The following is a 26,203-nucleotide window of genomic DNA, read 5'->3' as shown; positions in this document are numbered from 1 at the left end:
AGATCACTGCACCTGTACATAGCTCATCTGTAAATAGCTCATGCAACCACCCCATCCTCATACTGTTATTTATTTTGCTCCATTCCACCCCAGTATCTCTACTTGCACTCATCTTCTGCACATCTATCACTCCAGTGTTTAATTGCTATATCTGTAATTATTTCGCCACTATGGCCTATTTATTGCCTTACCTCCCTTATCCTACCTCATTTGCACACATTGTATATATACATTTTCTATTGTATTATTGACTGTATGTTTGACTATTCCATGTGTAACTCTGTGTTGTTGTTTGTGTTGCACTGCTTTGCTTTATCTTGGCCAGGTCGCAGTTGTAAATGAGAACTTGTCCTCAACTAGCCTACCTGGTTAAATAAAGGGGGAAAAAGTGCATTTTCGAATGCAAGAGATACTATATGCTACTATATACTATATTCTGCTATATGCTAATAGTCATTCAAGTTCTTACTAGCTAACCAAATGACACCTGCATCTCGAGCTGTGTATAACCAAGGAAAATTAATGAGGGGGAAAAGTCACTCACCCACTCCTTCAATGACATGACATCCTCCTAGCAGCTAATGTCAGGCTGCGTTTTCTTTAGCTTGCTACATAAATAGATACGCTAGCCTATTAGCCATTTTATGACTGACTTGTGATCATTGCCCTTGTGGGTTTGATTGTAATGTCATTGCCAGCCTTAGTTACATTTGTCCGTTTTGGTCCAAAATTGTCACGCCCTGATCTGTTTCACCTGTCTTTGTGCTTGTCTCCACCCCCTCCAGGTGTCGCCCCATCTTCCCCTGTGTATTTATACCCGTGTTCTCTGTTTGTCTGTTGCCAGTTTGTTTTGTTCATCAAACCTACCAGTGGTTTCCCCCTTTCCCCTGTCTTGTCTATAGTTCCTGTTTCTAGTTTTCCTGATTTTTTACCTTTCTGCCTGCCCTGACCCTGTCTGCCACCCTGTACCTTTGCCCCACTACTCCGGATTACCGACCTCTGCCGGACTTGAGCCTGCCTGCCATCCTGTACCTTTGCCTGCCCGTGTTCGATTTAATAAACTTCTGTTACTTCGACACTGTAAGCACCTGGGTCTTACCTTCAAACGTGATACAAAATATTGAGCCATTCAAACTGAAACCATGCATCCTGAATGTAGGCAGCAAACAATGTACCAGGCCAGCTGTGATTTACAGGCTGATAGCAATATTTTTTTGGGACTACCAAGAAACACATTGGTGAATTATATTAATCATGCATTGAACTGAATCAATCTATTCTGCCAATAATGGCTTAGTGTACATCATGGAATGTTGAGGCAAACAATACCTATTTTTAAAACCGCTTATGAAGTTGGTTTTGTAGCATAAACTGGGAATTTGATATTTTTGACTGATATGATTATCTGTTTCATATCTGCAAAGTAGTTCAAATACTGTCAGTTCCACTTAGTGACTTTTTTTTAACATTGTGTCACTAGTATCAGTAGTAACACGAGACATTTTAAGTTGAGGATTTTCTTAAATGGAGCCCACAGATGGTCAAATCTAAGGTGATTAACCCTTTAAAAATCCTTTGCACAAAATTAATCAGATCACTTACATAATGTTATTTCCCTTCATTTAAATTAAAACCAAGTGACACTTTGGTTTTAGACACAATTATCAATGGAAACTATTCCATGAAAAGGGTGTGATTAGCTAACAATTTTCTTTAATATAGACCACTCCCCTGATACAGTTTTCCACTGGAGAGAATTGTTGGTAACACCAATTACATAAAACTGAGGGACAGACATTATACTAGCCGAAAATAGGTATTTTAATAGCCTTTTGTTTTTATTGATCTATACAATATATGAAATACTTTCGTTCACTCTCTAGAATTCTAAATAATAGATGTCTCTAAATCCCCAAAACATTTCACAACAACTCTACACAAGACACTTTGCATTAACATAGTTTTGCAGTATAAAGGACTTATGTTTTATCATTGATAAACAGCATAAAGTATAAACAAAAACATGTATGATGTGTAATTGTCTTTACATTTTTATGATTACAAAGCCAAGGGATGAAAATACCTCCACAATTCAAGAACAACCCAATGGCTTCAATGCGGTAGTCATATCATACTGAGAGCTATTGAGTAGAGGGGAGTTTATGACGATAAAGACTGGTCTGAAGAGAAGGCTGCACTCTTAAAAAAAGGGTTCTTTGACTGTCCCCATAGGATAACTGTTTTTGGTTCCAGGTAAAACCTTTTTGGGTTCCATGTAAAACCCTATGGGTACAGCCGAATAACCCATTTAGGTACTAGCTAGCCCCTTTTTATTTAAGCGTGTAGTGGCTCTGGCAGGGAGCGTGTATCGATCGGAGCAGGCAAAACCAGAGATTCAAAAAATGATAAGTATAGTTTCAGCCCACAAGCCTGCCAATCCTTATCCGCTCACGCTGTGCACTCCTTTGTCTTTTTCTCCTGCTTTGGCAGATGGATCCAGAGCTGAGGCGAACGGGAGCTTTGAGGGCGAAGCATATGAGTAAAAAAATGAAAAACAGCTTGAGGCAGATGCTTTAAAAATACAAGAAGTCACTGACCCATCTGTTGCGAGGAAATCCCAATATAAGGGTGCAGTGTGCATTACACAAGGCTCGCCATCACAGCACCTAAGAGTGAGAGCTCTTTGCTTTTAACCTTCCCATCGCCCAAGATAGACACCATAGTTCCCAGGTCCCCCTTGAGAAAGTGGTTTCTAACCTCAAGGGTCTTGTCCTGGTTAAATAAAAACAAATAATCTAAAACCACATGGGAAACAAACTCTGTTAAATCAATCTTCATATCATGATTTTTGTATTGTTCATTGTGGCTAGACATGATTCACAAACAGTTGACATCCAGCACACCTGTTATACAGAACAACATCTCGACTGTTGAGACCATGAGCAAGGAAGCAGACAATGTTGTAGCATCCCATGACACAGTGACAAAGCATATATTAAGGTTCTGGTGAAATTATGCAAAAGATCAACAAAAACATCAAACGAAAGCCTCAGTGAATAGCCTGTCTTTATTAAAGCCACTTGGAAGTGGTATTTAAAGCATAATGCTAAAAGCAAGTAAAAAAAACAAATTCACAATGTGCTTTTTCCCCCCAACTAGTTTCTTTCTACTCATTTCAAAATTAAACATTTTCTTTAAAAATATATAAAATGAATCATGGAAAAGTGTGTACTTCCTGTTGTGTTCGTTCTGTGGTACAGTGCATTAGAAAAGTATTCAGACCCCTTCCCTTTTCCCACATTTTGTTACAGCCTTATTCTAAAATAATTTCATCTAATATTTTCTCATCAATCTACACAGAATACCCCATAATGACAAAGCGAAAACAAGTTTAGAAATGTTTGCAAATGTATTAAATATAAAACAAATACTTTATTTACAGTATGAAACTCAAAATTGAGCTCAGGTACATCCTGTTTCCATTGATCATCCTTGAGATGTTTGTACAACTTGATCCAAAATCAAATCTTATTTGTCACATGCTTACTTACAAGCCCTTAACCAACAATGCCGTTCAAGAAATATATATATATTTTTTAAATCACCAAACTAAATTAAAATTAAATTTATTGGACATGATTTGGAAAGGTACACACCTGTCTATATAAGGTCCCACAGTTGACAGTGCATGTCAGAGCAAAAACCAAGCCCTGAAGTCAAAGGAATTGTCCGTAGAGCTCCGAGACAGGATTGTGTCGAGGCATTGATCTGGGGAAGCGTACCAGAACATTTCTGCAGCATTGAAGGTCCCTAAGAACACAGTGGCCGATCACAGAACACAGTAGTCATCACAGAATGATAGACCATTCTTAAATGGAAGAAGTTTGGAACCACCAAAACTCTTCCTAGAGCTGGCCGCCCGACCAAACTGAGCAATCAGGGGAGAAGGGACTTGGTCAGAGAGGTTACCAAGAACCCGATGGTCACTCTGACAGAGCTCCAGTGTTCCTCTGTGGAGATGGGATAGTCCTTCCAGGAGGACAACCATCTCTGTAGCACTCCACCAATTAGGTATTTATAATAGTCGCCAGACGGAAGTCACTCAGTAAAAGGCACAACAGCCCGCTTGGAGTTTGCCAAAAGGCACCTAAAGGACTCTCAGACCATGAGAAATAACAGTCTCTGGTCTGCTGAAACCGAGATTGAACTCTGACCTGAATACCAAGCGTCACGTCTGGAGGAAGCATGGCACCATCCCTACGGCGAAGCATGGTGGTGGCAGCATCATGCTGTGGGGATGTTTTTCAGTGGCAGGGACTGGTAGACTAGTCAGGATCAAGGGAAAGATGAACGGAGTAAAGTTGATGAAAACCTTGATGAAAACCTGCTCCAGAGCGCTCAGGACCTCAGACTGGGGCAAAGGTTCTATTTCCAACAGAACAACGACCCTAAGCACACAGCCAAAACAATGCAGGAGTGGCTTCGGGACAAGTCTCTGAATGTCCTTGAGTGGCGCAGCCAGAGCCCGGACTTGAACCCGAGCTAACATCTCTGGAGAGACCTGAAAATAGCTGTGCAGCGACACTCCCCATCCAACCTGACAGCGCTTGAGAGGATATGCAGAGAAGGGGAGAAACTCCCTAAATACAGGCATGCCAAGCTTGTAGCGTCATACCCAAGTAGACTCGATGCTGTTATCACTGCCAAAGGTGCTTCAACAAAGTACTGAGTAAAGGGTCTGAATACTACTGTAAATATGATATTTTAGTTAATATAATTCTTTATAAAATTGCAAAAAGTTTTTAAAACCAGTTTTTGCTTTGTCACAATACCCCATGTGTGTAGATTGATGAAGGGAAAAAAACATTCAATCAATTTTAGAATAAGGCTGTAACGTAACAAAATATGTAAACTGTCAATGGGTCTGAATACTTTCCGAATGCACTGTATCTATCTACTGTGTGTAGTACACTAGTCTACTACAGTATCTGTAGTTCCTTGGTGCTGTCGCCGCACTGCTGGTGGGAGCTGGGAGTGTTCAGCCAGAGATCTCCTGGCGGATGCTAGCTTGGACAGCCAGCTGTGATAGATGCTCCTTTATGTCCTGTAGGTTCTGAGACAGAGAATGATTGTGTGTGCACCGGGCCTTCCTAACCAGACCTGCTGCATCACCAGCCCCTCCTACAGGGGACAAACAAACAAACACGAACCCAACATGATCCTCATTGCTGGTAGGTCAACCTTTTTGTCATATTTTAACATGCATATTTTACCACAGGTAGCACATGGGACCCACTCTTCATTTACCTTTTCAAGTTTTAGCCACTTACAGCACAGATGAGACAGGATCGTGTAAACATAGTTCACAGCATATTGTCCAGCTGCATAGATGAGCTCATTTTCCCTGGTCTCGGGTTCTTGAGTTGCAGTTCCTTTTGTAGTGCTGTTTTGTTTTAGCTTAGTAGAAAGACGGTGAATGTCTTTGTACTGACTGCACCTTGGAGAGCCGAGGTACAGCCTAACCTAACCAAGATCAGTCTGTAGTGTGTGTCGTGACATGTCAGCTCCACTTTGAGCATTGGAACGACCCACACCTCACATATCATATTAATCAGAACAGAAATTTCCTTCAGAAGGCCAACTCTTTCTCCCAGGGCACAGATAAATCAAGAATGAACAAAGGTCCACACTAGACAGATGGACTGACAGACATGACAGGAGGGGTTGTGTGGCCCGAGGCTGCCTTGATCATTGGTGACAATCAGGTACACAAAATCAAGAACACAAAAAACTGCATATGGATTCCACACTCAATCCAGAGTTTTGCCACAAAACCTTTCTTTCTTCCTTCTCTAGTAAAACACCTCAACTGGGCTTGATCCAGTAACAGTACTGCCCATTGGCTCCTGGGCCGGTTGGCTGGCTGCCTGGCTGCCTGCCTGCCTGAGTTCCTGCCTGACTGGTTAGTGTCCAGTGCTGCCTGGGGGAATTGGCTGTGGTCACTTGCTGCTGGCACTGGTGTCGGTTGTTTTGACAGCGTTAGTGTTGAGGTTGTCTGAGGGCCGCGCCGGGTCAGATGACGCGGCCCCGTTGTGTTGAGTCTCGTCCATGAACTGCTGCACGGCCAGCAGCACGGCGTCTTCCACCAGCCTCTTACTCAGGCTCACAAGCTCCTCATCGTCAGGCTCCGGACCCCTCTTGACACCTATACAACCAACGACACCACAACAGCTAGCATCACTACCCTGTTACTACTCACACCATGCAGCCTAGCAGCTCTAGGCTATATTACACTCGCTCTATTCCAGCCCAGTGTCAACTTCTGTCAACACAACAAGAGCCCCCTTGGTTAAAAGCTCTTCAAGGCTCAAAGTTAATCAGTTAGTAGTGATGGTAAGATCATACAGTATCAAAGCACATTCGCAAAGAGACTGGGAAGCACATTTGAGAAATTAAGTGACCTGTTTTTAAGGGTCTGTGAATTCACTATGGCTATAGTTGCATGAGATAGTCAGTGCCTGCAGCAATGTTCTCTTGTTAGCTATTGTATCAGTGACAGTCTGCCAGTGTGTTAGAGTTGGGATTGTGCATTAGAATGACAGGGGATTGGGTATTTACAGTGAGAACACTGAGAAGCTAGCGGAGACTAAAGCAGGACAAACACTGCTATCAATCTTTCATGCGGTTGCTCCAGTAGTGTTTGTGAGTCAGTCAGCTAGTCACACAATAACATGTCAAGGGAGGGAGTCAGGGAGAATACAGTGCATTAAATGAAATGGTGCTTTGGGCCTCAGAGAGCCCACAGAGACAGAGAGGCACGTACTTGTCCGAGCAGCCCGAGGCCCGCTCTGAAAAAGATCTGCAAGACAAACAATAGCCATTTAGCAACAGAATAGCACTTCTCAAATCAAATCAGACTCCATTTCTCACAGAGGAGTTTGTGTGGCAATTAGTCTATTCAGTTTTTAGATTGGCCATACATATTTTGATTGATTGACAGAGCATACCTTGATTTCAGGACTGAATGATTTGAGCTTGATAAATGTCAACACTCATTTTGAAATAGTACTTCAAAAGTACTCACAATACTTCACACATTTGATTTATGTGGTGTTTTATGGTCTTGTACTCAGAGGACCACTGTGTTACAGAATCAAGTAGTCAGATTAAGAAAGATTAAGAGTATTATTTTTCTCTTAGGGATGAGTCTCCATCTCCAAAGACATTTAATTAAATACTTACAGCAAAGGTGGATAAATAATTAGCTTTCTTTAGACTGCAAAGTAATGACCTTTTTTGTTAACCTACAGTGTGAAGATTAGAATAAAGAGAGAGCCGTTCTATTAGTGACACGTGGAGCGTTAGTTCCTCATCGTCAGGAGTGTGACGAAAAACATAACTCAATCAAGGCAGGAGAGTGCACTTTGAACCATGGAAGTCCTCAGAACAGAGACACAGTGTACAATACATATAAGGTTGTGCAGACATCCATTGAACTCTATGCTAGTCATTCTATTTCTAGGTATGCATACATCCATAGAACTATATACTAGTAATTATATTTCTAGGTATGCATACATCACACCTAGAGGAGACAGCTTTGCGTTGACTTGACACCAAACCTGAACATCGTAGACTAGACTTTCTCTTCCACTCTAGCTATAATATTGAGCAGCCGGAGAGGCTAAACTCTATTCCATTAGCTGCTGCACAACCATATGAGAGCAGTAAATGCTCCATCAGCACCCACAATAGTGTGAGCAATAAGGCTGACAGATTAAGAGCTGGCCAGCAGGGCGTATCAGAGAGAGAAGTGGTTCCTCTTTTCATTTGCACTGAGACGATGGAAGCCCAAACCCAGTCTCGCCTAGGTTCGTAATCATGGCGATAGCATTAGAATGAGTTTGAGAGTATTGAACTATGCAGGTATCGAACACCCCTCACTCAGTCGGTCTCTCTGTTGCACTCTCTCCTCCACTCTTGTGGCCAGACATTTCATTAGAAATGCCAGAAATGTAAGTTGCTTTCCTCCATCCCCGGGAGGGGGAGCTGTGCAGTGGGGCCTGCCTGGAGGTATTTCCTGAGGAAACGGCAGCTCCATTAGAGACATCCTGAGAGGAGAGTTCCTCCTAAACCACCAGGTCATCTAATGGAAATGAGGCGACAGGGGGCCTGGTGGCCTGACAAGGTTGTCATTGGGTCTCAGCTCCAATCTTTCCTAACGAGGTTAGCAAAGGCTGTGTGTGTGATAAAGCAAAGCATGTCTCTCTATCTTGGCCAGGTCTTGTTCTCAACTAGCATACCTGGTTAAATAAAGGTGATTTTTAAATGTTTTATAATAAAACATCCAGTATGAGACGGAGTAAATAACAAATGGCAGGAGAGAAAAGGAGTGCCCTCTTTCCCAGGGCACAGTGGCTACATAAAAGCAAGCAGAAAGACAGACAGAGAGGAGTGCAGACAGGCAGCAACAAGCAGGACAATAATGCATAGCAAGAAACCAATCAAGGTTTCTCTCACAATATGGATGCAGCATAGAACATACTGAAATGAGAATTGTATCACAGATCCAAACAAGGCAACAAGCACAGATTTTCTGTGTGTGTCTCTTTGTTCTGAGTCATTCCCCCATCTTTTCTCCTCCAGTGGCTGCTAACTGCACTGTGAAGGACAGGCATACCGATCAGCTCTATCTGGGTACAATCCCCCCCTCTTACCACCACCCCACCCCTCTCCGCCATGCTGCCTTTTAAAATCCCAAAGCCATTATGTAGCCCTGTCGGGGTTGTCAGAGGCTCTGGGCTCACAGTTTGTGCTGGTGAAACAAAAGACAGCCCCTTTTTCCATGGAAAATACAGTATTCACACGGCCAGCCAGCGGCGAAACGAGCACACGCTTCTCGCACCCAGCTGTGCTCACGAGGGATGGCGACGTCAGTCATCACCCAACAAGCATCTGACCTCTTACAACAAACCTATTCACCCCTCTCATTCCCTTCGCCATCCCTCTATTTTCCCTCTCTCACTCCCCCTCACCCCCTAGCAAGAAGTAGGGCAAACAGGCTCTCAGAACAAGGCAAGCTCTCTGACTGCAGTGTTTCAGAGAGAAAGGGCTGCATAGAGTTTGAGACAGAGAAAGAATGCAGACAGAAAATCCTGCCAAATCAAAAAATACATCCCAATTTAACCTAGCTTTGCCAGACTGGTCAGACCTTTGGACCAACTCATAAAACTGTCTTGAGAAATGAAACATTAATTGGTTGGCAGCATGGGAGCTGCCAGTGCTGAGAGTGCTGCAATGTCCATTGTTGGAGAGGCTGTTAGCGCACAGCAGCTCTAGAAAGAGAAACTGTCAATTTGACAGACAGCCCCAAGTCCACATCTACACACTAGTTACAGAGACAGGAGCATGCACATTTATGGCATGTGCACGGTGTTGGACTGTAAACTCCTCCGCAACGCCAAGATGAGACCTAAAGTGCAAATACAAGTACACACGCACACAAAATCACATACTTACCCACACACACTACAATTATGAGCCCCTTTATTTCTCCTATAGAACTGATTTAGAGTCCCAGCCACATGCAAACCATAAGACAGACACACACACACACTTACTGATCTTCTCCTCCGCTCGGGAGAAGGGAAAGCAACACAACTGCCCCATGGCCGATCCTCTCCGCCCCTCTCTATCACTCCCTGCTCTATTCTGTTGCAAACGGATGAGTGGTAAAATCCAGCACAGCTTCCACACTGCCTGAGATGGAGTGAGTGAATGAGGGTGTAAACGAGGGGCTGAATGCTGCGTTCGCTCTGTGATAGAGAGGGGAGGGGTGTGAGAGTCCGGACAACGTGACTGGGAAGATTTTAATTTACTGGCAATTTGAGAAATTTACCGGAACCATATGCATTGGATGAGTAACCCATTAGGGCATCCACCCACAGTGCTCAGAATAACAGAAATCATACTTAGATGATGGTAATGCTTCTTAACAGAACATGCAACTCCTGTAATGAAGCAGCCAATAAAACGTCATTTTCAAACATTTGCCAAAATGCAATTTGCTGTAAATCACTATTCTAAAACAGCACACTTGATAGCAGTTCCGTAAAGACAAGGAAATTTTAAACTTTGAACGGTAGTGTACATTTGGCAAATGTATTTCCATGTACTTCCCTATTGGACCCACCGCTATGCCATTTCGCTCCTGTTCTATTGGTTTTCGTATCAACTTTCGTTGTCCAGAGCCAAAGGCACAATTCCAGTCATATCAGCAACCCATCCTAGTTGTTGCATCTTTAGACTCCCCCTCTTTCAAGTTCATAAGAGATTTTAATCTGAGCCTGTAATTGAACCCACAAATACTGATGCTCTAGATACTCAACTAGTCTAAAGAAGGTCAGTTTTACAGCCTCTTTAATCAGACAACAGTTTTCAGCTGTGCTAACATAAATGCAAAAGGGTTTTCTAATGATCAATTAGCCTTTCAAAATGATCAACTAGCGAACACAACGTGCCATTGGAACACAGGAGTGATGGTTGCTGATAATGGGCCTCTGTACATCTATGTAGATATTCCATTAAAACTCAGCGGGTTTCCAGCTACATTAGTCATTTACAACAGTAACAATGACTACACTGTATTTTTGATCAATTTGATGTTATTTTAAAAAATTGACAAAAAAATATTTTTTCAAAAACAGGGACATTTCTAAGTAACCCCAAACGTTTGAATGGTAGTGTATATAATGAATCCTGTCCATACAGGAATAAATAAAATACTTCACCAGAAAGCCTGACATAGCCACAGAGGAATTGAGGATCAATACCTTCATTTAAAAAAATTGCTATTGATTGTTTCAAATCACAAGCTTGTAGGCCTATGTGTATTCAGGGAGCCTGTGTGCCAATAGGCCTAGCTGATTATTGAGTTGCGGCCGTCAGTGAAAAGCATCTAAAATATGTCCGAAGATAACGGATCTCGAGTATAATTTAAAATGTTGAGACAAGGGGAGGGGTGTTTGGCGAAGATATAGGCGAGTCTCTCTCCAGAAAGGCTCAGCTGTCTACTTCCAATTCTTGCGCGTTTGTTCGCCCTTTAATAGAAATGTTTTATCAATTCCCCATTACATACAGTGAGTGTACAAAACCTTAAGAACACCTGCTCTTTCCATGATATAGGCCAGGTGAATCCAGGTGAAAACTGGGATCCCTTATTGATGTCACTTGTTAAATCCCCTTCAATCAGTGTAGATGAAGGGGATGAGACAGGTTAAAGACTTAAGCTTTTTGACAATTGAGACATGGATTATGTGTGTGCCTAATTTTTGTACACTCGGTGTATTTCAAAACTATATTATTGAAATTAAGCTCATCCACAAAAATTTGCATTTGAAAATCATAACTGGCACGCAGCATGGTACAGTAGGATACATCGTAAGCATCCCGAAATTCACGCACCAGCTATGAAGTCTTTATGAAATAATTGCCTCCCGTTTCAGTGGTAGGATGTAGCCTATAGGCTACTTTGAAGCGAGATAAGACATGCCTCATAATATAAAATAAAACATTCAGAATTAAAACCATTAAGTATATTTTCAAAATGCATACTGCCTTTAGCTCACATTGTAAAGTGGTGGGTGACACACTGATAGCCTGTTGCCTGAAGTTGAATGGGAGGCGAGCTTAAATTACCAGTTGAGAAATAAAAATAGTACCTCTAAATCGTGCACCAAAACTGTTTTACACACATAACTGCATTTAGAATTGTTGCACAATGAATGGGATAATAGAGGCACATGTTTTATTCCAGCAGCAACCAGCTGAGGAGCTGCAGGAGAAGTTCTCAAAATAGGCCCTGTGTGCTGGGCGTGTGATAGTTGTGTTGGATAAATATGACACATGACTAGCAACACACAAAAGGCCAATTTAAATTTCACTAAATTATGCAAATTAAACTATAGACAAATAAGCATGACGATCAAACGTATTGGTATTTCAATCAATGAACAAAAAGCATTATGCAATAGGATTTATTTTTTGGTCATTTTGGCCGACGACTGTTATTTATTGGCTTAAAAAACAAATTGAAGCACTACGACTAACTCACATTTAATGCGCTAACCTACAGACCCAAAAGATCAAATAAGAATCACACCAACAGATCAAAATGTCAAAGTGCAACAGAATGCTGTAAGTGAAAATCCAATCATCCTTGTCTACAATTCAAAAGTTGAACAATTGTAAATGCTTTTAGACAGTGGCTTTTCGAGCAAAAACTAAGAATAGAATAATGACATGTCAGGCAGAGAGACAAGACATACACGATCTAGCTATAGGTAATATACACATCTCTGATGTCCACTTCATTATTAGCCATCTCTGCTCTGACCCCACTGGCCCAGGTACCCCTCTCAACACTGTCACCACCTCTTACCCACCATCCAAGGCCCACTAGAAGGCAGCCTTTGTGAAATACTACGCCAGGGTAACTACAGTCCTCTCCTCTACTTAACCCTCGACATACAAGATTTAATTAGCAGCTAATTCAATCTAGTCTGTTGGTATTCAAAACATATGTGATTGTGGAGGAGTGCGAGATGGATGGGTGGACACACAAAGGCCAGCTTGGATCTCACACACACACACACACACACACACACACGGCCATGACAGGGTGACGCCTGCTTGGAAAATAATGAAATAAAACTGCTCTCTGGAGGTCAGCACTGCTAGATGCCTAGAAGTCTCTACTAAGGGGGAAAAATGGTCTGTCTATCAGTCTGTGGACCTAGTCTAGATGACAGTGCTGATCTCAGACACAGCTCTGTTATTGTTGTTAAACACAGATAACATCAGAGCTATTTTAGCTTGGAACGCCAGTGTTTATTATTTCTGGAATGTCCCACTGATGGTGATTTACCAGGTCTAGTTGCGTTTGAAAGATGAAAGCCTTGATTAAATCAGATCTATCGACATGTATTGAAAGTCAAATGCACCCGAGCATTACTTTTAATGTTGGACAGCGTGAATCTGACAGATACTAAATGAATCAGGGACTTGTTTTTGTGCGAGAAATGAATAGATTTATTCAGACAGTGCAGAGACCACTGAGTCTTACAGTGTAGATCATAGAGATGTGTCCACATAATTAATAATCGCACAACAAACAGCATCAGATCCATACAACAGCATGTTTCATATGCAGAGTCTGAGCGAGCAGGTAGGGCGAGGCCCTTGTGCGGTGACAGGTAGTCTAGCAGTTAAAAGCATTGGGCCAGTAACCAAAAGGTTGCTGGTTCGAATCCCTGAGCCAACTAGGTGAAAAATATGTCGACGTGCTCTGAGCAAGGCACTTAACCCTAATTGCTCCTGTAAATCGGTCTGGATAAGAGCATCTGCTAAATGACTAAAATGGAAGCAGGGGGGAAGTTATCGCAACCAGCATGGGTCCAACTCACCTCGCATTTTTCCTCCACTAGTTACTGCTTATCTATACAGGGGGATTTTCTTATCGTTCACAGAGCTACTGGCATTGACGAGGTTTGACGAGGCAGCTGAACATCTTATCAAAGCTTTGTTGCTCGGCATATGTGAGCCTAAGTCGCTCCAAACTGTGGTTGTCATTGATGGGACTATGCTGTACTCTTAAACTGTGATTGGAAGAGATTTAGTTGGTCAATCTATTATGGAGGACCAGCAGCTGTCTGAGTGATGAGTTGTGGCCAATCCTAGATGCTGGATTAAACCCGAGTCAGGCCGTTAAGGATGTGTGATGGCATTGTAACAGGCCATTGATGGACCACATACACGGCAGCATTTGTCCTCAGCTGGCTGAGAGGGCCAGCAGTCTCCAGCTCCCAACAACAGTAACCACACAGCTGCTTCTACTCTAAAAAAACACACTAAATGCACAGATTCACTCACACGTGTAGGCAAAATTAGGCACACACGCTCATGGACACAGACCAAAATGGGCACACATACACTGTTAAACCCTCCCCATCCCATTGTGGTGCTAATCGCTGTGCTTCAATGGAACAGGAGAAAAATTACAGGGTACAAAAACACATGACTGGATGTTCATGATGAGCTAGGGCAGTTTCCCAACCTCAGTCCTCCAGTAACCCCCAAAGTACACGTTTTGTTGTAGCCATGGACAAGCACACCTGATTCAACTTGTTAACTAATCATCAAGAGAAAGAAAAAGGTTTCTGGCCAAGGAAAAAGCTTTTAACAGATTAAATGATCACTCTAAACCAACAAATTGACAATTCTTCTAAAGATTCAATTTCAACATTACCATTACTCAGTGGAAAACAGAGAGAGCTAGAGAGGTTTGGAGCCACATGGATAGAACATGTGAAAAATGCTCCAAACATTTCATGCATTTACAGCAGAGAAATGTTGCCAGGAGAAATATATCAAAAGCGAATTTGAGAGAGAATGGCATTGTCATCTCCCAATGATATATATAATATTTCAAATAGCTGTTCACCTTAGAGGAAGACGGCCCTAAAATCTGATCATTCTCAGAGATTTTATATAGAATCACCCCCACCCGAAACTTACTGACGAGCAGCAAGATTTGATCGAGGAGGAACTACTTTATGCCGTTGAATCATTCAAAAATAAGCAAGTCACCAGGTTGATGGAATTCCAATTGAGGTATATAAAATGTTCTTTACAGAAACCCCTACTATCCGGCACCCACCACGAGGGATTCATTTCATTATTAAAGCAACATGCAGAAGTTCAATATAAAGAGACACTTAAACTGAAAAATTGGAGACCCATCACGTTACTTGGTTGTGATGACTGTATAATGTCGAAAATGTATTTCTTTAAAAGTTAGAAAAGTGATAGAAAATATCATCCACCATGATCAAAACGGTTTCTTGGCAGGGAGATTCATAGGAGAGAGTATCAGAATGAGTCTTAACATTATGTATTATTATGATAAAGCAAATTAAACCGGTCCTTATATTGATTGCAGATTTTGAAAAGGCATTTGATAAGATCAGATGGGACTTCTTATATGAATGTTTGAAATACTTTGGCGAGTCCCTCATAAATAGGGTAAAGATCTCATACCAGGACTCAAACTCATAAATAATAGGTACATCTCAGATAGTTTAAAACTGTCAAGAGCAGTGAGACAGGGTTAGCCTCTCTTGCCTTACCTATTTTTAATTGGAATTGAAATATTAGCTATAAAAAGGTGACAAATAGAGATCGAAGGATTAGACATGTATGGTTTTATGACTAAGATTTCTACCTATGCAGAGGATACCACCTTCCATCTCCGTCCTCAAGCTGCCTCCACAAGCGCACTCAAAGATTTAGACTGGGGTCTTTAAAAAAAAAAACTCCAACTTGGTAATAACACGTAGTGTGTCAACTACATGGACAGACGGGCCAGTAAATAAATGTTCTTGGAATACATTATGCCTGAATGCATGAACAATATTTTTACATTTTGAAGCAAAATGTAAAAATATTGACAAAATATTAACCATGGAAAGGCAATCATCTTTCCATACACTGAAAAGTCATTTTAATAGATTATTTAGCCGTCTCAATTCAATAATCTTAGGTCTCTCCGGTCCCAAGATAATTTTTTCAAAAAATATAAACAGAAAATATGTACATTTATATGGAACAATAATCCAGAGAAAATTAAGAAAATATATGTATCAATAATTAAGATAGTGGACTAAGACTGACTAATTTCAAGGTTCAAGGTTGCAATCTGAAGGCGTCCTGGAAGTGACCAAAACATCAGCCAGGAAGCATAGGAACTGAGAAGTGGTCTCATCCCCACCTGCAGAAACACTCCTATATTGGGGGTGTCTTGCTAATTGCCTATAATTTCCACCTGTTGTCTATTCCATTTGCACAACAGCATGTGAAATTTATTGTCAATCAGTGTTGCTTCCTAAGTGGACAGTTTGATTTCACAGAAGTGTGATTGACTTGGAGTTACATTGTGTTGTTTAAGTGTTCCCTTTATTTTTTTGATCAGTGTATATTTCAAACGTATTGGGAAGATATGACAAGCCAAAATCATGGAAGCAGGTCTTAAATTGTACATACAAAACATCAATAGATACATACTCAAAAGCCTTTCAGTTAAAGATATTCTAGAAAATTCTGTCAACAAAGCAAATGCTTTGCATTTGGGGTGTTGAGCAAGACACGAAATGCAGATTCTGTCCTGATGCCAGATGGTGAAATGTGCTCCAGAGTCCAATGGTGGCGAGCTTTACACCACTCCATCTGACGCATTGGGAATGGTGAATGGTGCTATGCCATGGAAACCCATTTCATGAAGCTCCTGACGAACAGTTCTTGTGCTGACTTTGCTTCAGCATTTGGCGGTCCCGTTCTGTGAGCTTGTGTGGCCTACCACTTGGCGGCTGAACCATTGTTGCTCCTATACATTTCCACTTCACAATAACAGTACTTACAGTTGACCGGGGCAGCTCTAACAGGGCAGATTTGTTGGAAAAGTGGCATCTTATGACGGTGCCACGTTGAAAGTCACTGAGCTCTTCAGTACGGGCCATTCTACTGCCAAAAAGAAAGAATGGAGCTAAGCATAAGCTATTATCATACGACAGTGAATGTCCTCTTTCCATGATTAAATGAGGTGGTTCGCGCTTTCAGTTTTGTGTGAATGCCGCCATCCCAGTTTCTGGTTAGGGGATGTGACCAATATAATGTGATGATACTGAGTGTGTCCGAGTTAGTTTTGACTTAAATATGCTTTGAATAATTTGAAAAGAATGGGAAAATATTGCACAATCCAGGTGTGGAAATCTCTTAGAGACTTACCCAGAAAAACACTCAGCTGTAAATCGCTGCCAAAGGTGATTTTACAAAGTAATGACTCAGGTGTGAATACTTATGTAAATGAGATATCTGTATTTCTTTTTCAATCAATTTGCAAAAACGGCTAAAACATGGTTTTCACCTTGTCAAATGTCAATCTTGAATTTGGGCTAGAACACAACAGAATGTGGAATACGTCAAGGGTTTTAAATACTTTCTGAAGGCACACATAAGCAGATGCACACTAAAGATAACAAGGCCCTTCCTATCACCTTTCTGAATATGACTAGTGTTATTCATCGCTGTGCCATCATGGCTTACTCACTACACAAGATAGACGTTTCTAGTTGCTACCCAAGACAAACATCCAAGGTACATTATCAGCTGGCCAAGCCTAAATATCACACACACTTTCACCCACTCAAAGTCGAGGCCATTATCATTAAAACACACTTGAGCCTATATAAATATCAACTTACAGTGTATAGTAAAATCTGTCTGAAATGCCAGGCAAAGGAGTTTTTAGGCAGCACAATTAATAAATATTACCACAATATTTCAATACATACACAGTAATCATTTTAAATGTAATGATGCCTCCAACTTGAGCAAAAGGACTGTCCAATAGGCCTATTGCACGCGATGAAAACATCCTGTATTTCCTAGACATAGTTCAGCAGGACAGCTCAAATGCTATTCACTCTCTTTTACCAATGAGGCCTGGAGGAATTGAGCATGTGCACCCCTAACTGGAGATCCTCCTACATCCCCCTAACTGGAGATCCTCCTACATTTACAAAAACAACACTGTTATAATACACCACCACCCTGCTACAGCAATGTCCAGCTCACAAAATCCTAGTTGATGTGTTCTGCAGCAGAGGGGGAAACAGCATATCTTTAGGACTGTTAAAAATGGCCAGCTTCAGTCAGCTGATTTTAGTCATGCCTTCTGGTTAGTTCTAATCAGGCAGCTTAGTCTCCCATTCAGAGGACCCCCACTTTTGTTAGTGTCTTATTTGTCAATGTCACACGAAATAATCACCACCACATCTCGTTCAGCCTGTCAGCAGCCTTGATTCCCGGGATTTCAGTTTGTTAGTCTATGGCCCCAGCACGCTTTGTAGTCAGAAACATGAATTTTACATAATTATGACATAACATTGTAGGTTGTGCAATGTAACAGCAATATCTAGACTTCGATAAAATATGGAACGGTTCCGTATTTCACTGAATGAATAAAACGTTTTGTTTCTGAAATGATAGTTTCTGGATTTGACCAAATGAATGACCAAAGGCTCATATTTCTGTGTTTATTATATTATAATTAAGCCTATGATTTGATAAAGGAGTCAGACTGAGCGGTGGTAGGCAGCAGCAGGCTCATAACCATTAATTCAAACTTTACTGCGTTTGCCAGCAGCTCTTAGCGCTGTGCTTCAAGCATGGCTGTTTATGACTTCAAGCCTATCAACTCCCGAGATTAGGCTGGCAATACTAAAGTGCCTATTAGAACATCCAATAGTCAAAGGTATATGAAATATAAATGGTATAGAGAGAAAGTCAACGCGTCATAATTCATATAATAACTACAACCTATAACTTCTTAACTGGGAATATTGAACCACCAGCTTTCATATGTACTGAGCAAAGAACTTAAACGGTCGCTTTTTTTACATGGCACATATTGCACTTTTACTTTCTTCAACACTGTTTTTGCATTATTTAAACCAAATTCAGCATTGTTTCATTATTTATTTTAGACTAAATATATTATATTCATGTATTATATTAAGTTAAAATAAAAGTGTTCACTATTCATTCAGTATTGTTGTAATTGTCATTATTACAAAATATTAAAAAAGCAGATTAATCATCATCGGCCATTTTTGGTCCTCCAATAAATGGTATCGACGTTGAAAAATCATAATTGGTCGACTTCAAGTTCTCACTGGACATGAGTCTCAGTTAACTGAACCATGAGTGGTCAGATGTGTGTGAATGTGGACATCTTCCATTAAACTCCTTATCCTTGTTCGTCTCATCCTTGTTCTGATCAGCCATTCTGTAGTGGTTGCTACTGGCCTTAAGCCAGCACCTAAGATTTCTTATTACATTCATGGTCTTTCGATTCTCTACAACCCTACCCCTATTTTTCAAGAACCCACCAGTAGCACACCTCTCGCCAAATTCACCTACACTACCTTCTGCTAGTCTGCTGACAAAATGTAAAATCAAATGCATTCGTCACATAGTTTACAGCAGGTGTAAAAGATAAGCATTTTGCCCTGTGTGCTAGCTCCCTCAGCAATGCAGTACATTTAAGCAATAAGGCATCTTAGGGGTTTGTGGTAAATGGCCATTATACTATGGCTAAGGGCTGGTCCTGGATACAGCCCTTAGCCATGCTATATTGGCCATATACCACAAACCCCTGAGATGCCTTATTGCTATTATAAACTGTTACCAACGTAATAACAAGAGTAAAAATAAATGTTTTGTCATACCAGTGGTATACAACAGTTTTCAGCCTATCAGCATTCAGGGCTAGAACCACCCAGCTTATAATAATTAATAATTTTAAAAAATTAAGTTACCATTAGCACGCTCCTCTCGCCACATTCACCCACACGACCTACCGCTAGTGCGCTGACAAAATCAAATGTATTCGTCACAGTTTACAGCAGGTGTAAAAGGTGCAGCAAAATGCTTATGCGCAAGCTCCCTCAACAATACAGTACATTAAATTAATAAGTAAAAGAATAAAGAGGTAGAAGAGGAAGCATCCAGTAGACAGTAATAGACTACTTACATATATAAAATGGGTAGTGGAATCAATAGTATCAATAGCATATAATATACAGAAAAAAATGAAATGCAACAATTTCAAAGATAGTATTAAGTTTGAGTTCATAAAAGGAAAGCAGTCAATTGAAATAAATTGAGGCCCTAATCTATGGATTTCACATTACTGGGAATACAGATATGCATTTGTTGATCAGATACCTTAAAAAAAAAAAAAACACAGTATGTGGTGGGCTACCATTTGCCTCATGCGACACAACACATCTCCTTCGCATAGAGTTGCTCAAGCTATTGATTGTGGCCTGTGGAATGTTGTCCCACTCCTCTTCAATGGCTGTGCAAAGTTGCTGTATATTGGCAGGAACTGGAACGCGCTGTCGTACATGTCGATCCAGAGAATCCCAAACGTGCTTAATGGGTAACATGTCTGGTGAATATGCAGGCCATGGGAGAACTGGGATATTTTCAGCTTACAGGAATTGCATACATAGCCTTGTGACGTAATGGAGGCGGATAAATGGAAGGACAATGGACCTTGGGATCTCGTCACGCTATCGCTGAGCATTCAAATAGCCATCAAATAGTTAATTGTCCATAGCTTATGCCTGCCCATACCATAACCACACCGCCACCATGGGGCACTCTGTTCACAACATTGACTTCAGCAAACTGCTCGCCCAAATCTGCCCGTTCCAGTTGAAGCCGGGAGTCATCCGCGAAGAGTACAGTTCTCCAGCGTGCCAGTGGTCATCGAAGGTGAGCATTTGACCACTGAAGTCAGTTACGACGCCAAACTGCAGTCAGGTCAAGGCCCTGGTGAGGACGACCAGTAAAACAGATGAGCTTCCCTGAGACAGTTTGACAGTTTTTGCAGAAATTCTTTGGTTGTGCAAACCCACAGCTTCATCAGCTGTCTGCAGGTGAAGAAGCCGGATGTGGAGGTCCTGGGCTGGTTACATGTGATCTGCGGTTGAGGCCGGTTGGACATACTGCCAAATTACCTAAAACGACGTTGGAGGTGGCATATGGCAGAGAAATTAAGATTGAATTATCTGGCAACAGCTCTGGTGGACATTCCTGCAGTCAGCATGCCAATTGCACTCTCCATCAAAACTGGAGACATCTGTGGCATTGTGTTGACAAAACTGCACATTTTACAGTGGCCTATTGTCTCCAGCAAAAGGTGCACCTGTGTAATGAGCATGCTGTTTAGTCAGCTTTCCCCACTTGTCAGGTGGATGGTATGGCACCGAGAGAGATGGTCGCTTCGAGTTCTTAGGAAACTACGCAGTAATATTATTATTATTATTTTTTTTAAATGTATAATTTCTTACATTGTTACCCCAGGAAATCTTAAGTCTTATTACACACAGCTGGGAAGAACTACTGGATATGAGAGCAACTTCAATTTACCGACATTACGACCAGGAATACGACTTTCCCGAAGTGGAGACCTCTGTTTGGACCACCACCCAGGACAACGGAGGTAATTCCAGTAGGCAACCCAAAACAACGAAGCCGCAGAAGGGGCAGATGAAGCGGCCACCTGGCCACGCCCCGTAGACGGGAGCGGTGTGCACGAGTATACTACTAGCCAATGTCCTGTCTCTTGACAAAAGGTAGATGAAATTTGAGCAAGGGTTGCCTTCCAGAGTCAGATTGTAACATACTGTTTCACGGAAACATGGCTCTCTGGATATGTTGTCGGAATCGGTTCAGACACCTCCATGCATCGCACCGACAGAGATAAACACCTCTCTGGGAAAGGCCTGGCGGTTGTGTATGCTTTATGATTAACGACTCATTGTGTAATCATAACATAAAGGAACTCAAGGCCTTCTGCTCACCCGATCTAGAATTCCTTACAATCAAGTGCCGGCAATTCTACCTACCAAGAGAATTCTTGTCAGTTATAGTCGCAGCTGTGTACATTCCCCCTCAAGCAGATACCAAGAAGGCCATCAAAGAACGTCACTGGACTACATGCAAACTGGAAACTATGCATCCTGAGGCTGCATTTATTGTCGCTGGGGATTTTAACAAAGCAAATATGCGAACAAGTCTACCGATATTCAAGCATATTGATTGCGCTACACGCATGCGCAACACCCTCGACCACTTCTACTCTAACTTCTGTGACGCATACAAAGCCCTCCCCAACACTCTGTTCGTCAAATCCAACCACGACGCCATCTTTCTCCTTCCGTCTTTTAGGCAAAAACTCAAACAGGATGTACCAGTGATGAGAACCTTTCAACACTGGTCCGCAAGATTGTTTAGATCATGCGGACTGGAATATGTTCCTGTCAGCCTCTGAGAACAACATCGACCTACGTGAGTGCGTTTATAAAGAAGTACATTGGAGATATTGTACCCACTGACTATTAAAACCTACCCTAACCAGAAACTGTTGATGTATGGCAGCATTCGCACAAAACTGAAAGCGCGATCCACCGCATTTAACCATGGAAAGAGGTCTGGGAATATGTCTGAATATAAACAGTGTAGTTATTCCCTCCGCAAGGAAATCAAACAAGCAAAATGCCAGTACAGGGACATGGTGGAGTCGCAATTCAACGGCTCAGACACGAGACGTATGGGGCAGGGTCTACAGGAAATCACGGACTACAAAAAGGAATCCAGCCACGCCAGGGACACCGACGTCATGCTACCAGACAAACTAAACACCTTCTTTGCCCGCTTTGAGGATAATACATTGCCACCGTCGCAGCCCGCTAACAAGGACTGCGACCACCCCCCTCCCTTCTCCATGGCCAACGTGAGAAAAACATTTAATCGTGTTAACCCTCGCAAGGCTCAGACACACAACATCCAGGGGGTGAATAGGCTCTACCACTATGGGACAGTTTAGTTGGTGCAACCTAAGACCGTCTTGTTTTGCAATTGTTTTAGTGCCGTGAATCGTTCCTGAGTTGAAGGAATGAACGCTTATCACCTGTGGAAGGTGCGGCTTCCAGCGAGAGGCCGATTTCATTGGCCTTGTCAGGCGTGATTGTAGATCCTTCAACCGAAATTGAGAGTGCGACCCCCCCATATTCAACTAAAAACAACATGACATTCAGCCACCCTAAAATCAATTTCCTAATCAATACATAGCAGTTTCTCAGACAGCAGAGTGAATAATGAATTCGCGTATAATCCATAATATGAGAGGAACCAGCCTGCAGCATCCTTGGCGGTTCGCACAAAACAGAGTCATATTCACAACATAGTAACACTATCAAATCTAAGTCTCACACATACATGGGTTAACCTCTTGCCCCAACCTTAGAGGGTGAGTACGGCAACAGTACTGTCAGCTCCTTGACATGGGTTTCACAGCTGGCTGCTTGTGTGAGGTGAGAGAGAGGGAACCCTCAGTGTGCTGCGTCCTGTCTGTGACACCAGTCTGACTCAGTCAGGGGAGGGGGGCCATCCCATCACAAGGCCAGCTCAGTGGCCCACAGTCCCCACAGGACCTAGGCCAGTGCTGGGAGCAGCTAGTAGAGATCAGAGGGCTGGGGAGAGATCCCCGACCTGCCAACTACACACATCTAGTGGGAAAGTCCTGGAGAGCTTGCCTAGCTGACACTGCTACCCAACCATAGCCTTCATGAGTCCAAGTGACAGCTGACGGAGACAAGAGAATAATATACTATATATGGACTAATCAACTCACACCAGTGTGTATGTGCACACCAATCCCAATTCTATCTTCATCGTAATATCAGTCATATTTTATTTGTGTGTGTTTACAGGTTGTTTTCAAATGAGAAATTGGCCATGGAGCTGAGCTCTATTTCTGTAATGTATAACAAACACACCCTCCTAAATCAACACCCTTCCAATTTATAGCCTGTCCGCCGCTGACAGTTTCCTGATCCAGTTGGAGTCCTTCCAGACCAACCCGGAGTACCAGGCAAATTAATATAGCATTTATATTGGAGCCATGTTGCTCTCAACTGGATGCTTTTAGACATTTCCATGTTAGTCATGTAGACCAACCAAAAGCTCTGTGGACTAATTACAGATGAACAAGGTCTAGGCTATAGCCAAACCATAATAGCCAAACCATATTTTAATGTTTTGTTGTCGACCCTACATACATCACACTAAGCACACACACTGGTTGAATCCACGTCTTTCCAATAAAATGACGTTGAACCAACGTGGAATAGACATTGAATTGACGTCTGTGCCCAGTGGAATGGTACATATTTGATATGCAGAACAAGTCTATTCCAAGTACCACCAATTTCACAGGCTGTTAGACAGCAATCTGAAGCAAAATTAACTTGTTCCTGATCGTCTTAAAAAGCAGACTTAACACACACAGCCAGAGGAGCGCACAGTGGAGACAGTCAGTGCACATGAATTAGGCTGCCCTGTTCCCACAATGCTTCTTCCCTCGTCAGCTCTGTGTACTGGCTAATGAATTCCAAGCCTTTAGCTGATCTCACACAAAATATTTCTCTCACCGCGGGTGCATTCGACTTTTGCCAAGCTTGTTTTTAAGTGGCTTTAAGAGCAAAAACTAAAATCTCCAGAAGTTGGAGGCCAAACATAAACATTCCTGGGTTTTTAAACAATTAGGCTAATTCAAAAAAAGGTCGGTTCTGTGGTTTACTCAGTCAAAATGGAACACGAAGTGAACGGCTGACAAGGACACTTGTTCCCAGAGAAGAACATCATCCACAAATAATTTATAAATCCAAAGAAAGCAAGCAGGGAATTCGAACAAAAAACAAGTACTAAAAGCCACAAAACACAATCCCCACCAATTCTGTCTTGATTATGAGTGTCTATTGATTGTCAGAACAAACCTCTGAGGAATATCAAGGCAGGTCTGAACAACAAGCATCTTAAACCTCCTAATGTTAGTCCCTGGGTAAAGAGTTGACCAGGAAAAGCACCACCCTCACAGACAATCACCTAAAAAAAGATGATAAACTCCCTCTGCTGGTCAAAATAAAAACAAAGCAACCCGCAAGAATTCCATTCAGTAACATCAAGGGGCAGTTTGAAAATAAAATCTAGGCTAAAAAACAATAACATCCCTTGCTACATCACATTATATGAACTGGTTCTGGAATTTTTTCTAGGATAAATATTAAATCCCAGTAAGAAAATCCCCACTGTACTCACTATTAGTCTGTATTATGATATTTGGACTTTCCTCAGGTTTAGTTGTGCATAATTCATGTGATATTGAAGTGGTACAGTAGGTATGAAGCAAAACATGTTGTGTTCATCTCTTTGAATTCTAAATTATGTCAATGCGGACAGCAGATGAGATTTTCAGTTACAATTTTTTCAAGTCTGCCTCATGTTTCTACTCACCAAAACTGACCTCGGTGGTAGAATCCATCTGGGGTCTTTTTCTTCACCATTGAGCACAGGGCCAGTCTGAACACCCTCTCATTTCCAAAGTGGTGACGAGCGTAGTCAGAGTACAGCTTCTTTAAACCCTGGGAGACAACACAGACAGACATGGGGATGTGCACAATGTCACATCTGACCAGATATGGATGTTTCAGAACACACCCATCCACCCTGACCCCACACAGTAACAAAGTATTCTCTAGGCTGCCTGTTGTCTGGTGGGAACGATAACACCAGCAGGAAATAGGTCATCCACTGCCAACAAACCGATAAAACAGGGAGCGTCCATCTTCCCCTCCTACTACCCCCCCCTCCAGGTCAAATGCTCCTCATCCCTCCTCCCCTTGCCAGACCACTGTACATCGACTGCCATAACCATCATTCACTCAGCCAGGACGGTAAACATGTCACACAGTGAACCGCTGCTACAAATTCACTCAACCTGAGTGAATGTCATGGTTCACAATTTGATCAAAGGGCCTTCTTCCTGCCATGGGACAGTGACTTAGTATAAAGATACTGTTAAGTTTATAAATGGCTTACACTATCAAAGCATATCCAGACTATCACATCCAGCCGTGATTGGAGTCCCATACGGCGGCGCACAATTGGCCCAGCGTCGTGCCAGTTTGGCCGTCATTGTAAATATGAATTTGTTCTGAACTGACTTGCCAAGCTAAATAAAGGTTACATTTATAAAAAAAAAACTGTCAAGTATATTGTATTATTACAACTACTGATTTTCATTCCTAAGTCACTGAATGTGCATGATCAGACTTATTTCATGATAATCTAAACATTATTATAATCAATGACATTATCATAAGGACTTTGGTCTTGCAGGGTAAATTGCGTAAATTGATATGAAAGACAGAATAAATACACACACACACTTGGCTTTGAATTCTCTAACAATCTTACCTACACAACCAAATAAGGTATCCCGCAAAGGCAGAGAAGGTTGCCAGTAAGAAGGGATAGTGAAGCTGCGCTAGATCTCCACACAGCTGTGTTTTCTCTATGCATATCGTTCCAGCAAGAGTGAGGAGGCTCACCTGACTGTGTAGAGGAGGAGTTTTGGACAGCTTCATGAAGGGAAGGTGAGGCTTGAAGGCTTTGCGGTCACCAGACGAGATGCATTTCTCTTCAAACGGTTTCCTCACAAGACCTGGCGCAAATG

At 42.0% G+C, this 26,203-nt stretch overlaps 1 protein-coding gene across 1 annotated transcript in view; it reads right to left on the bottom strand.

The window, feature by feature from the left end:
- Nucleotides 1-1,800: 1,800 nt before the first annotated feature.
- The window catches only part of akap7 (A kinase (PRKA) anchor protein 7), a 31,449-nt gene continuing 7,046 nt past the window's right edge, over nt 1,801-26,203 (bottom strand). Inside the window, 3 exon segments of the mRNA XM_090242823.1 lie at nt 1,801-6,205; nt 24,982-25,109; nt 26,079-26,191. Of these exon segments, the coding sequence (XP_090098949.1) occupies nt 6,181-6,205; nt 24,982-25,109; nt 26,079-26,191 (266 nt within the window). The 3' untranslated portion in view covers nt 1,801-6,180.

This window comes from Oncorhynchus mykiss, chromosome 8, assembly GCF_057628025.1.
Source record: "Oncorhynchus mykiss isolate SJ-2025 chromosome 8, ASM5762802v1, whole genome shotgun sequence".
In the NCBI taxonomy this organism is placed as follows: Eukaryota; Metazoa; Chordata; class Actinopteri; order Salmoniformes; family Salmonidae; genus Oncorhynchus; species Oncorhynchus mykiss.
This window is presented reverse-complemented; position numbering and strand designations above follow the sequence as displayed.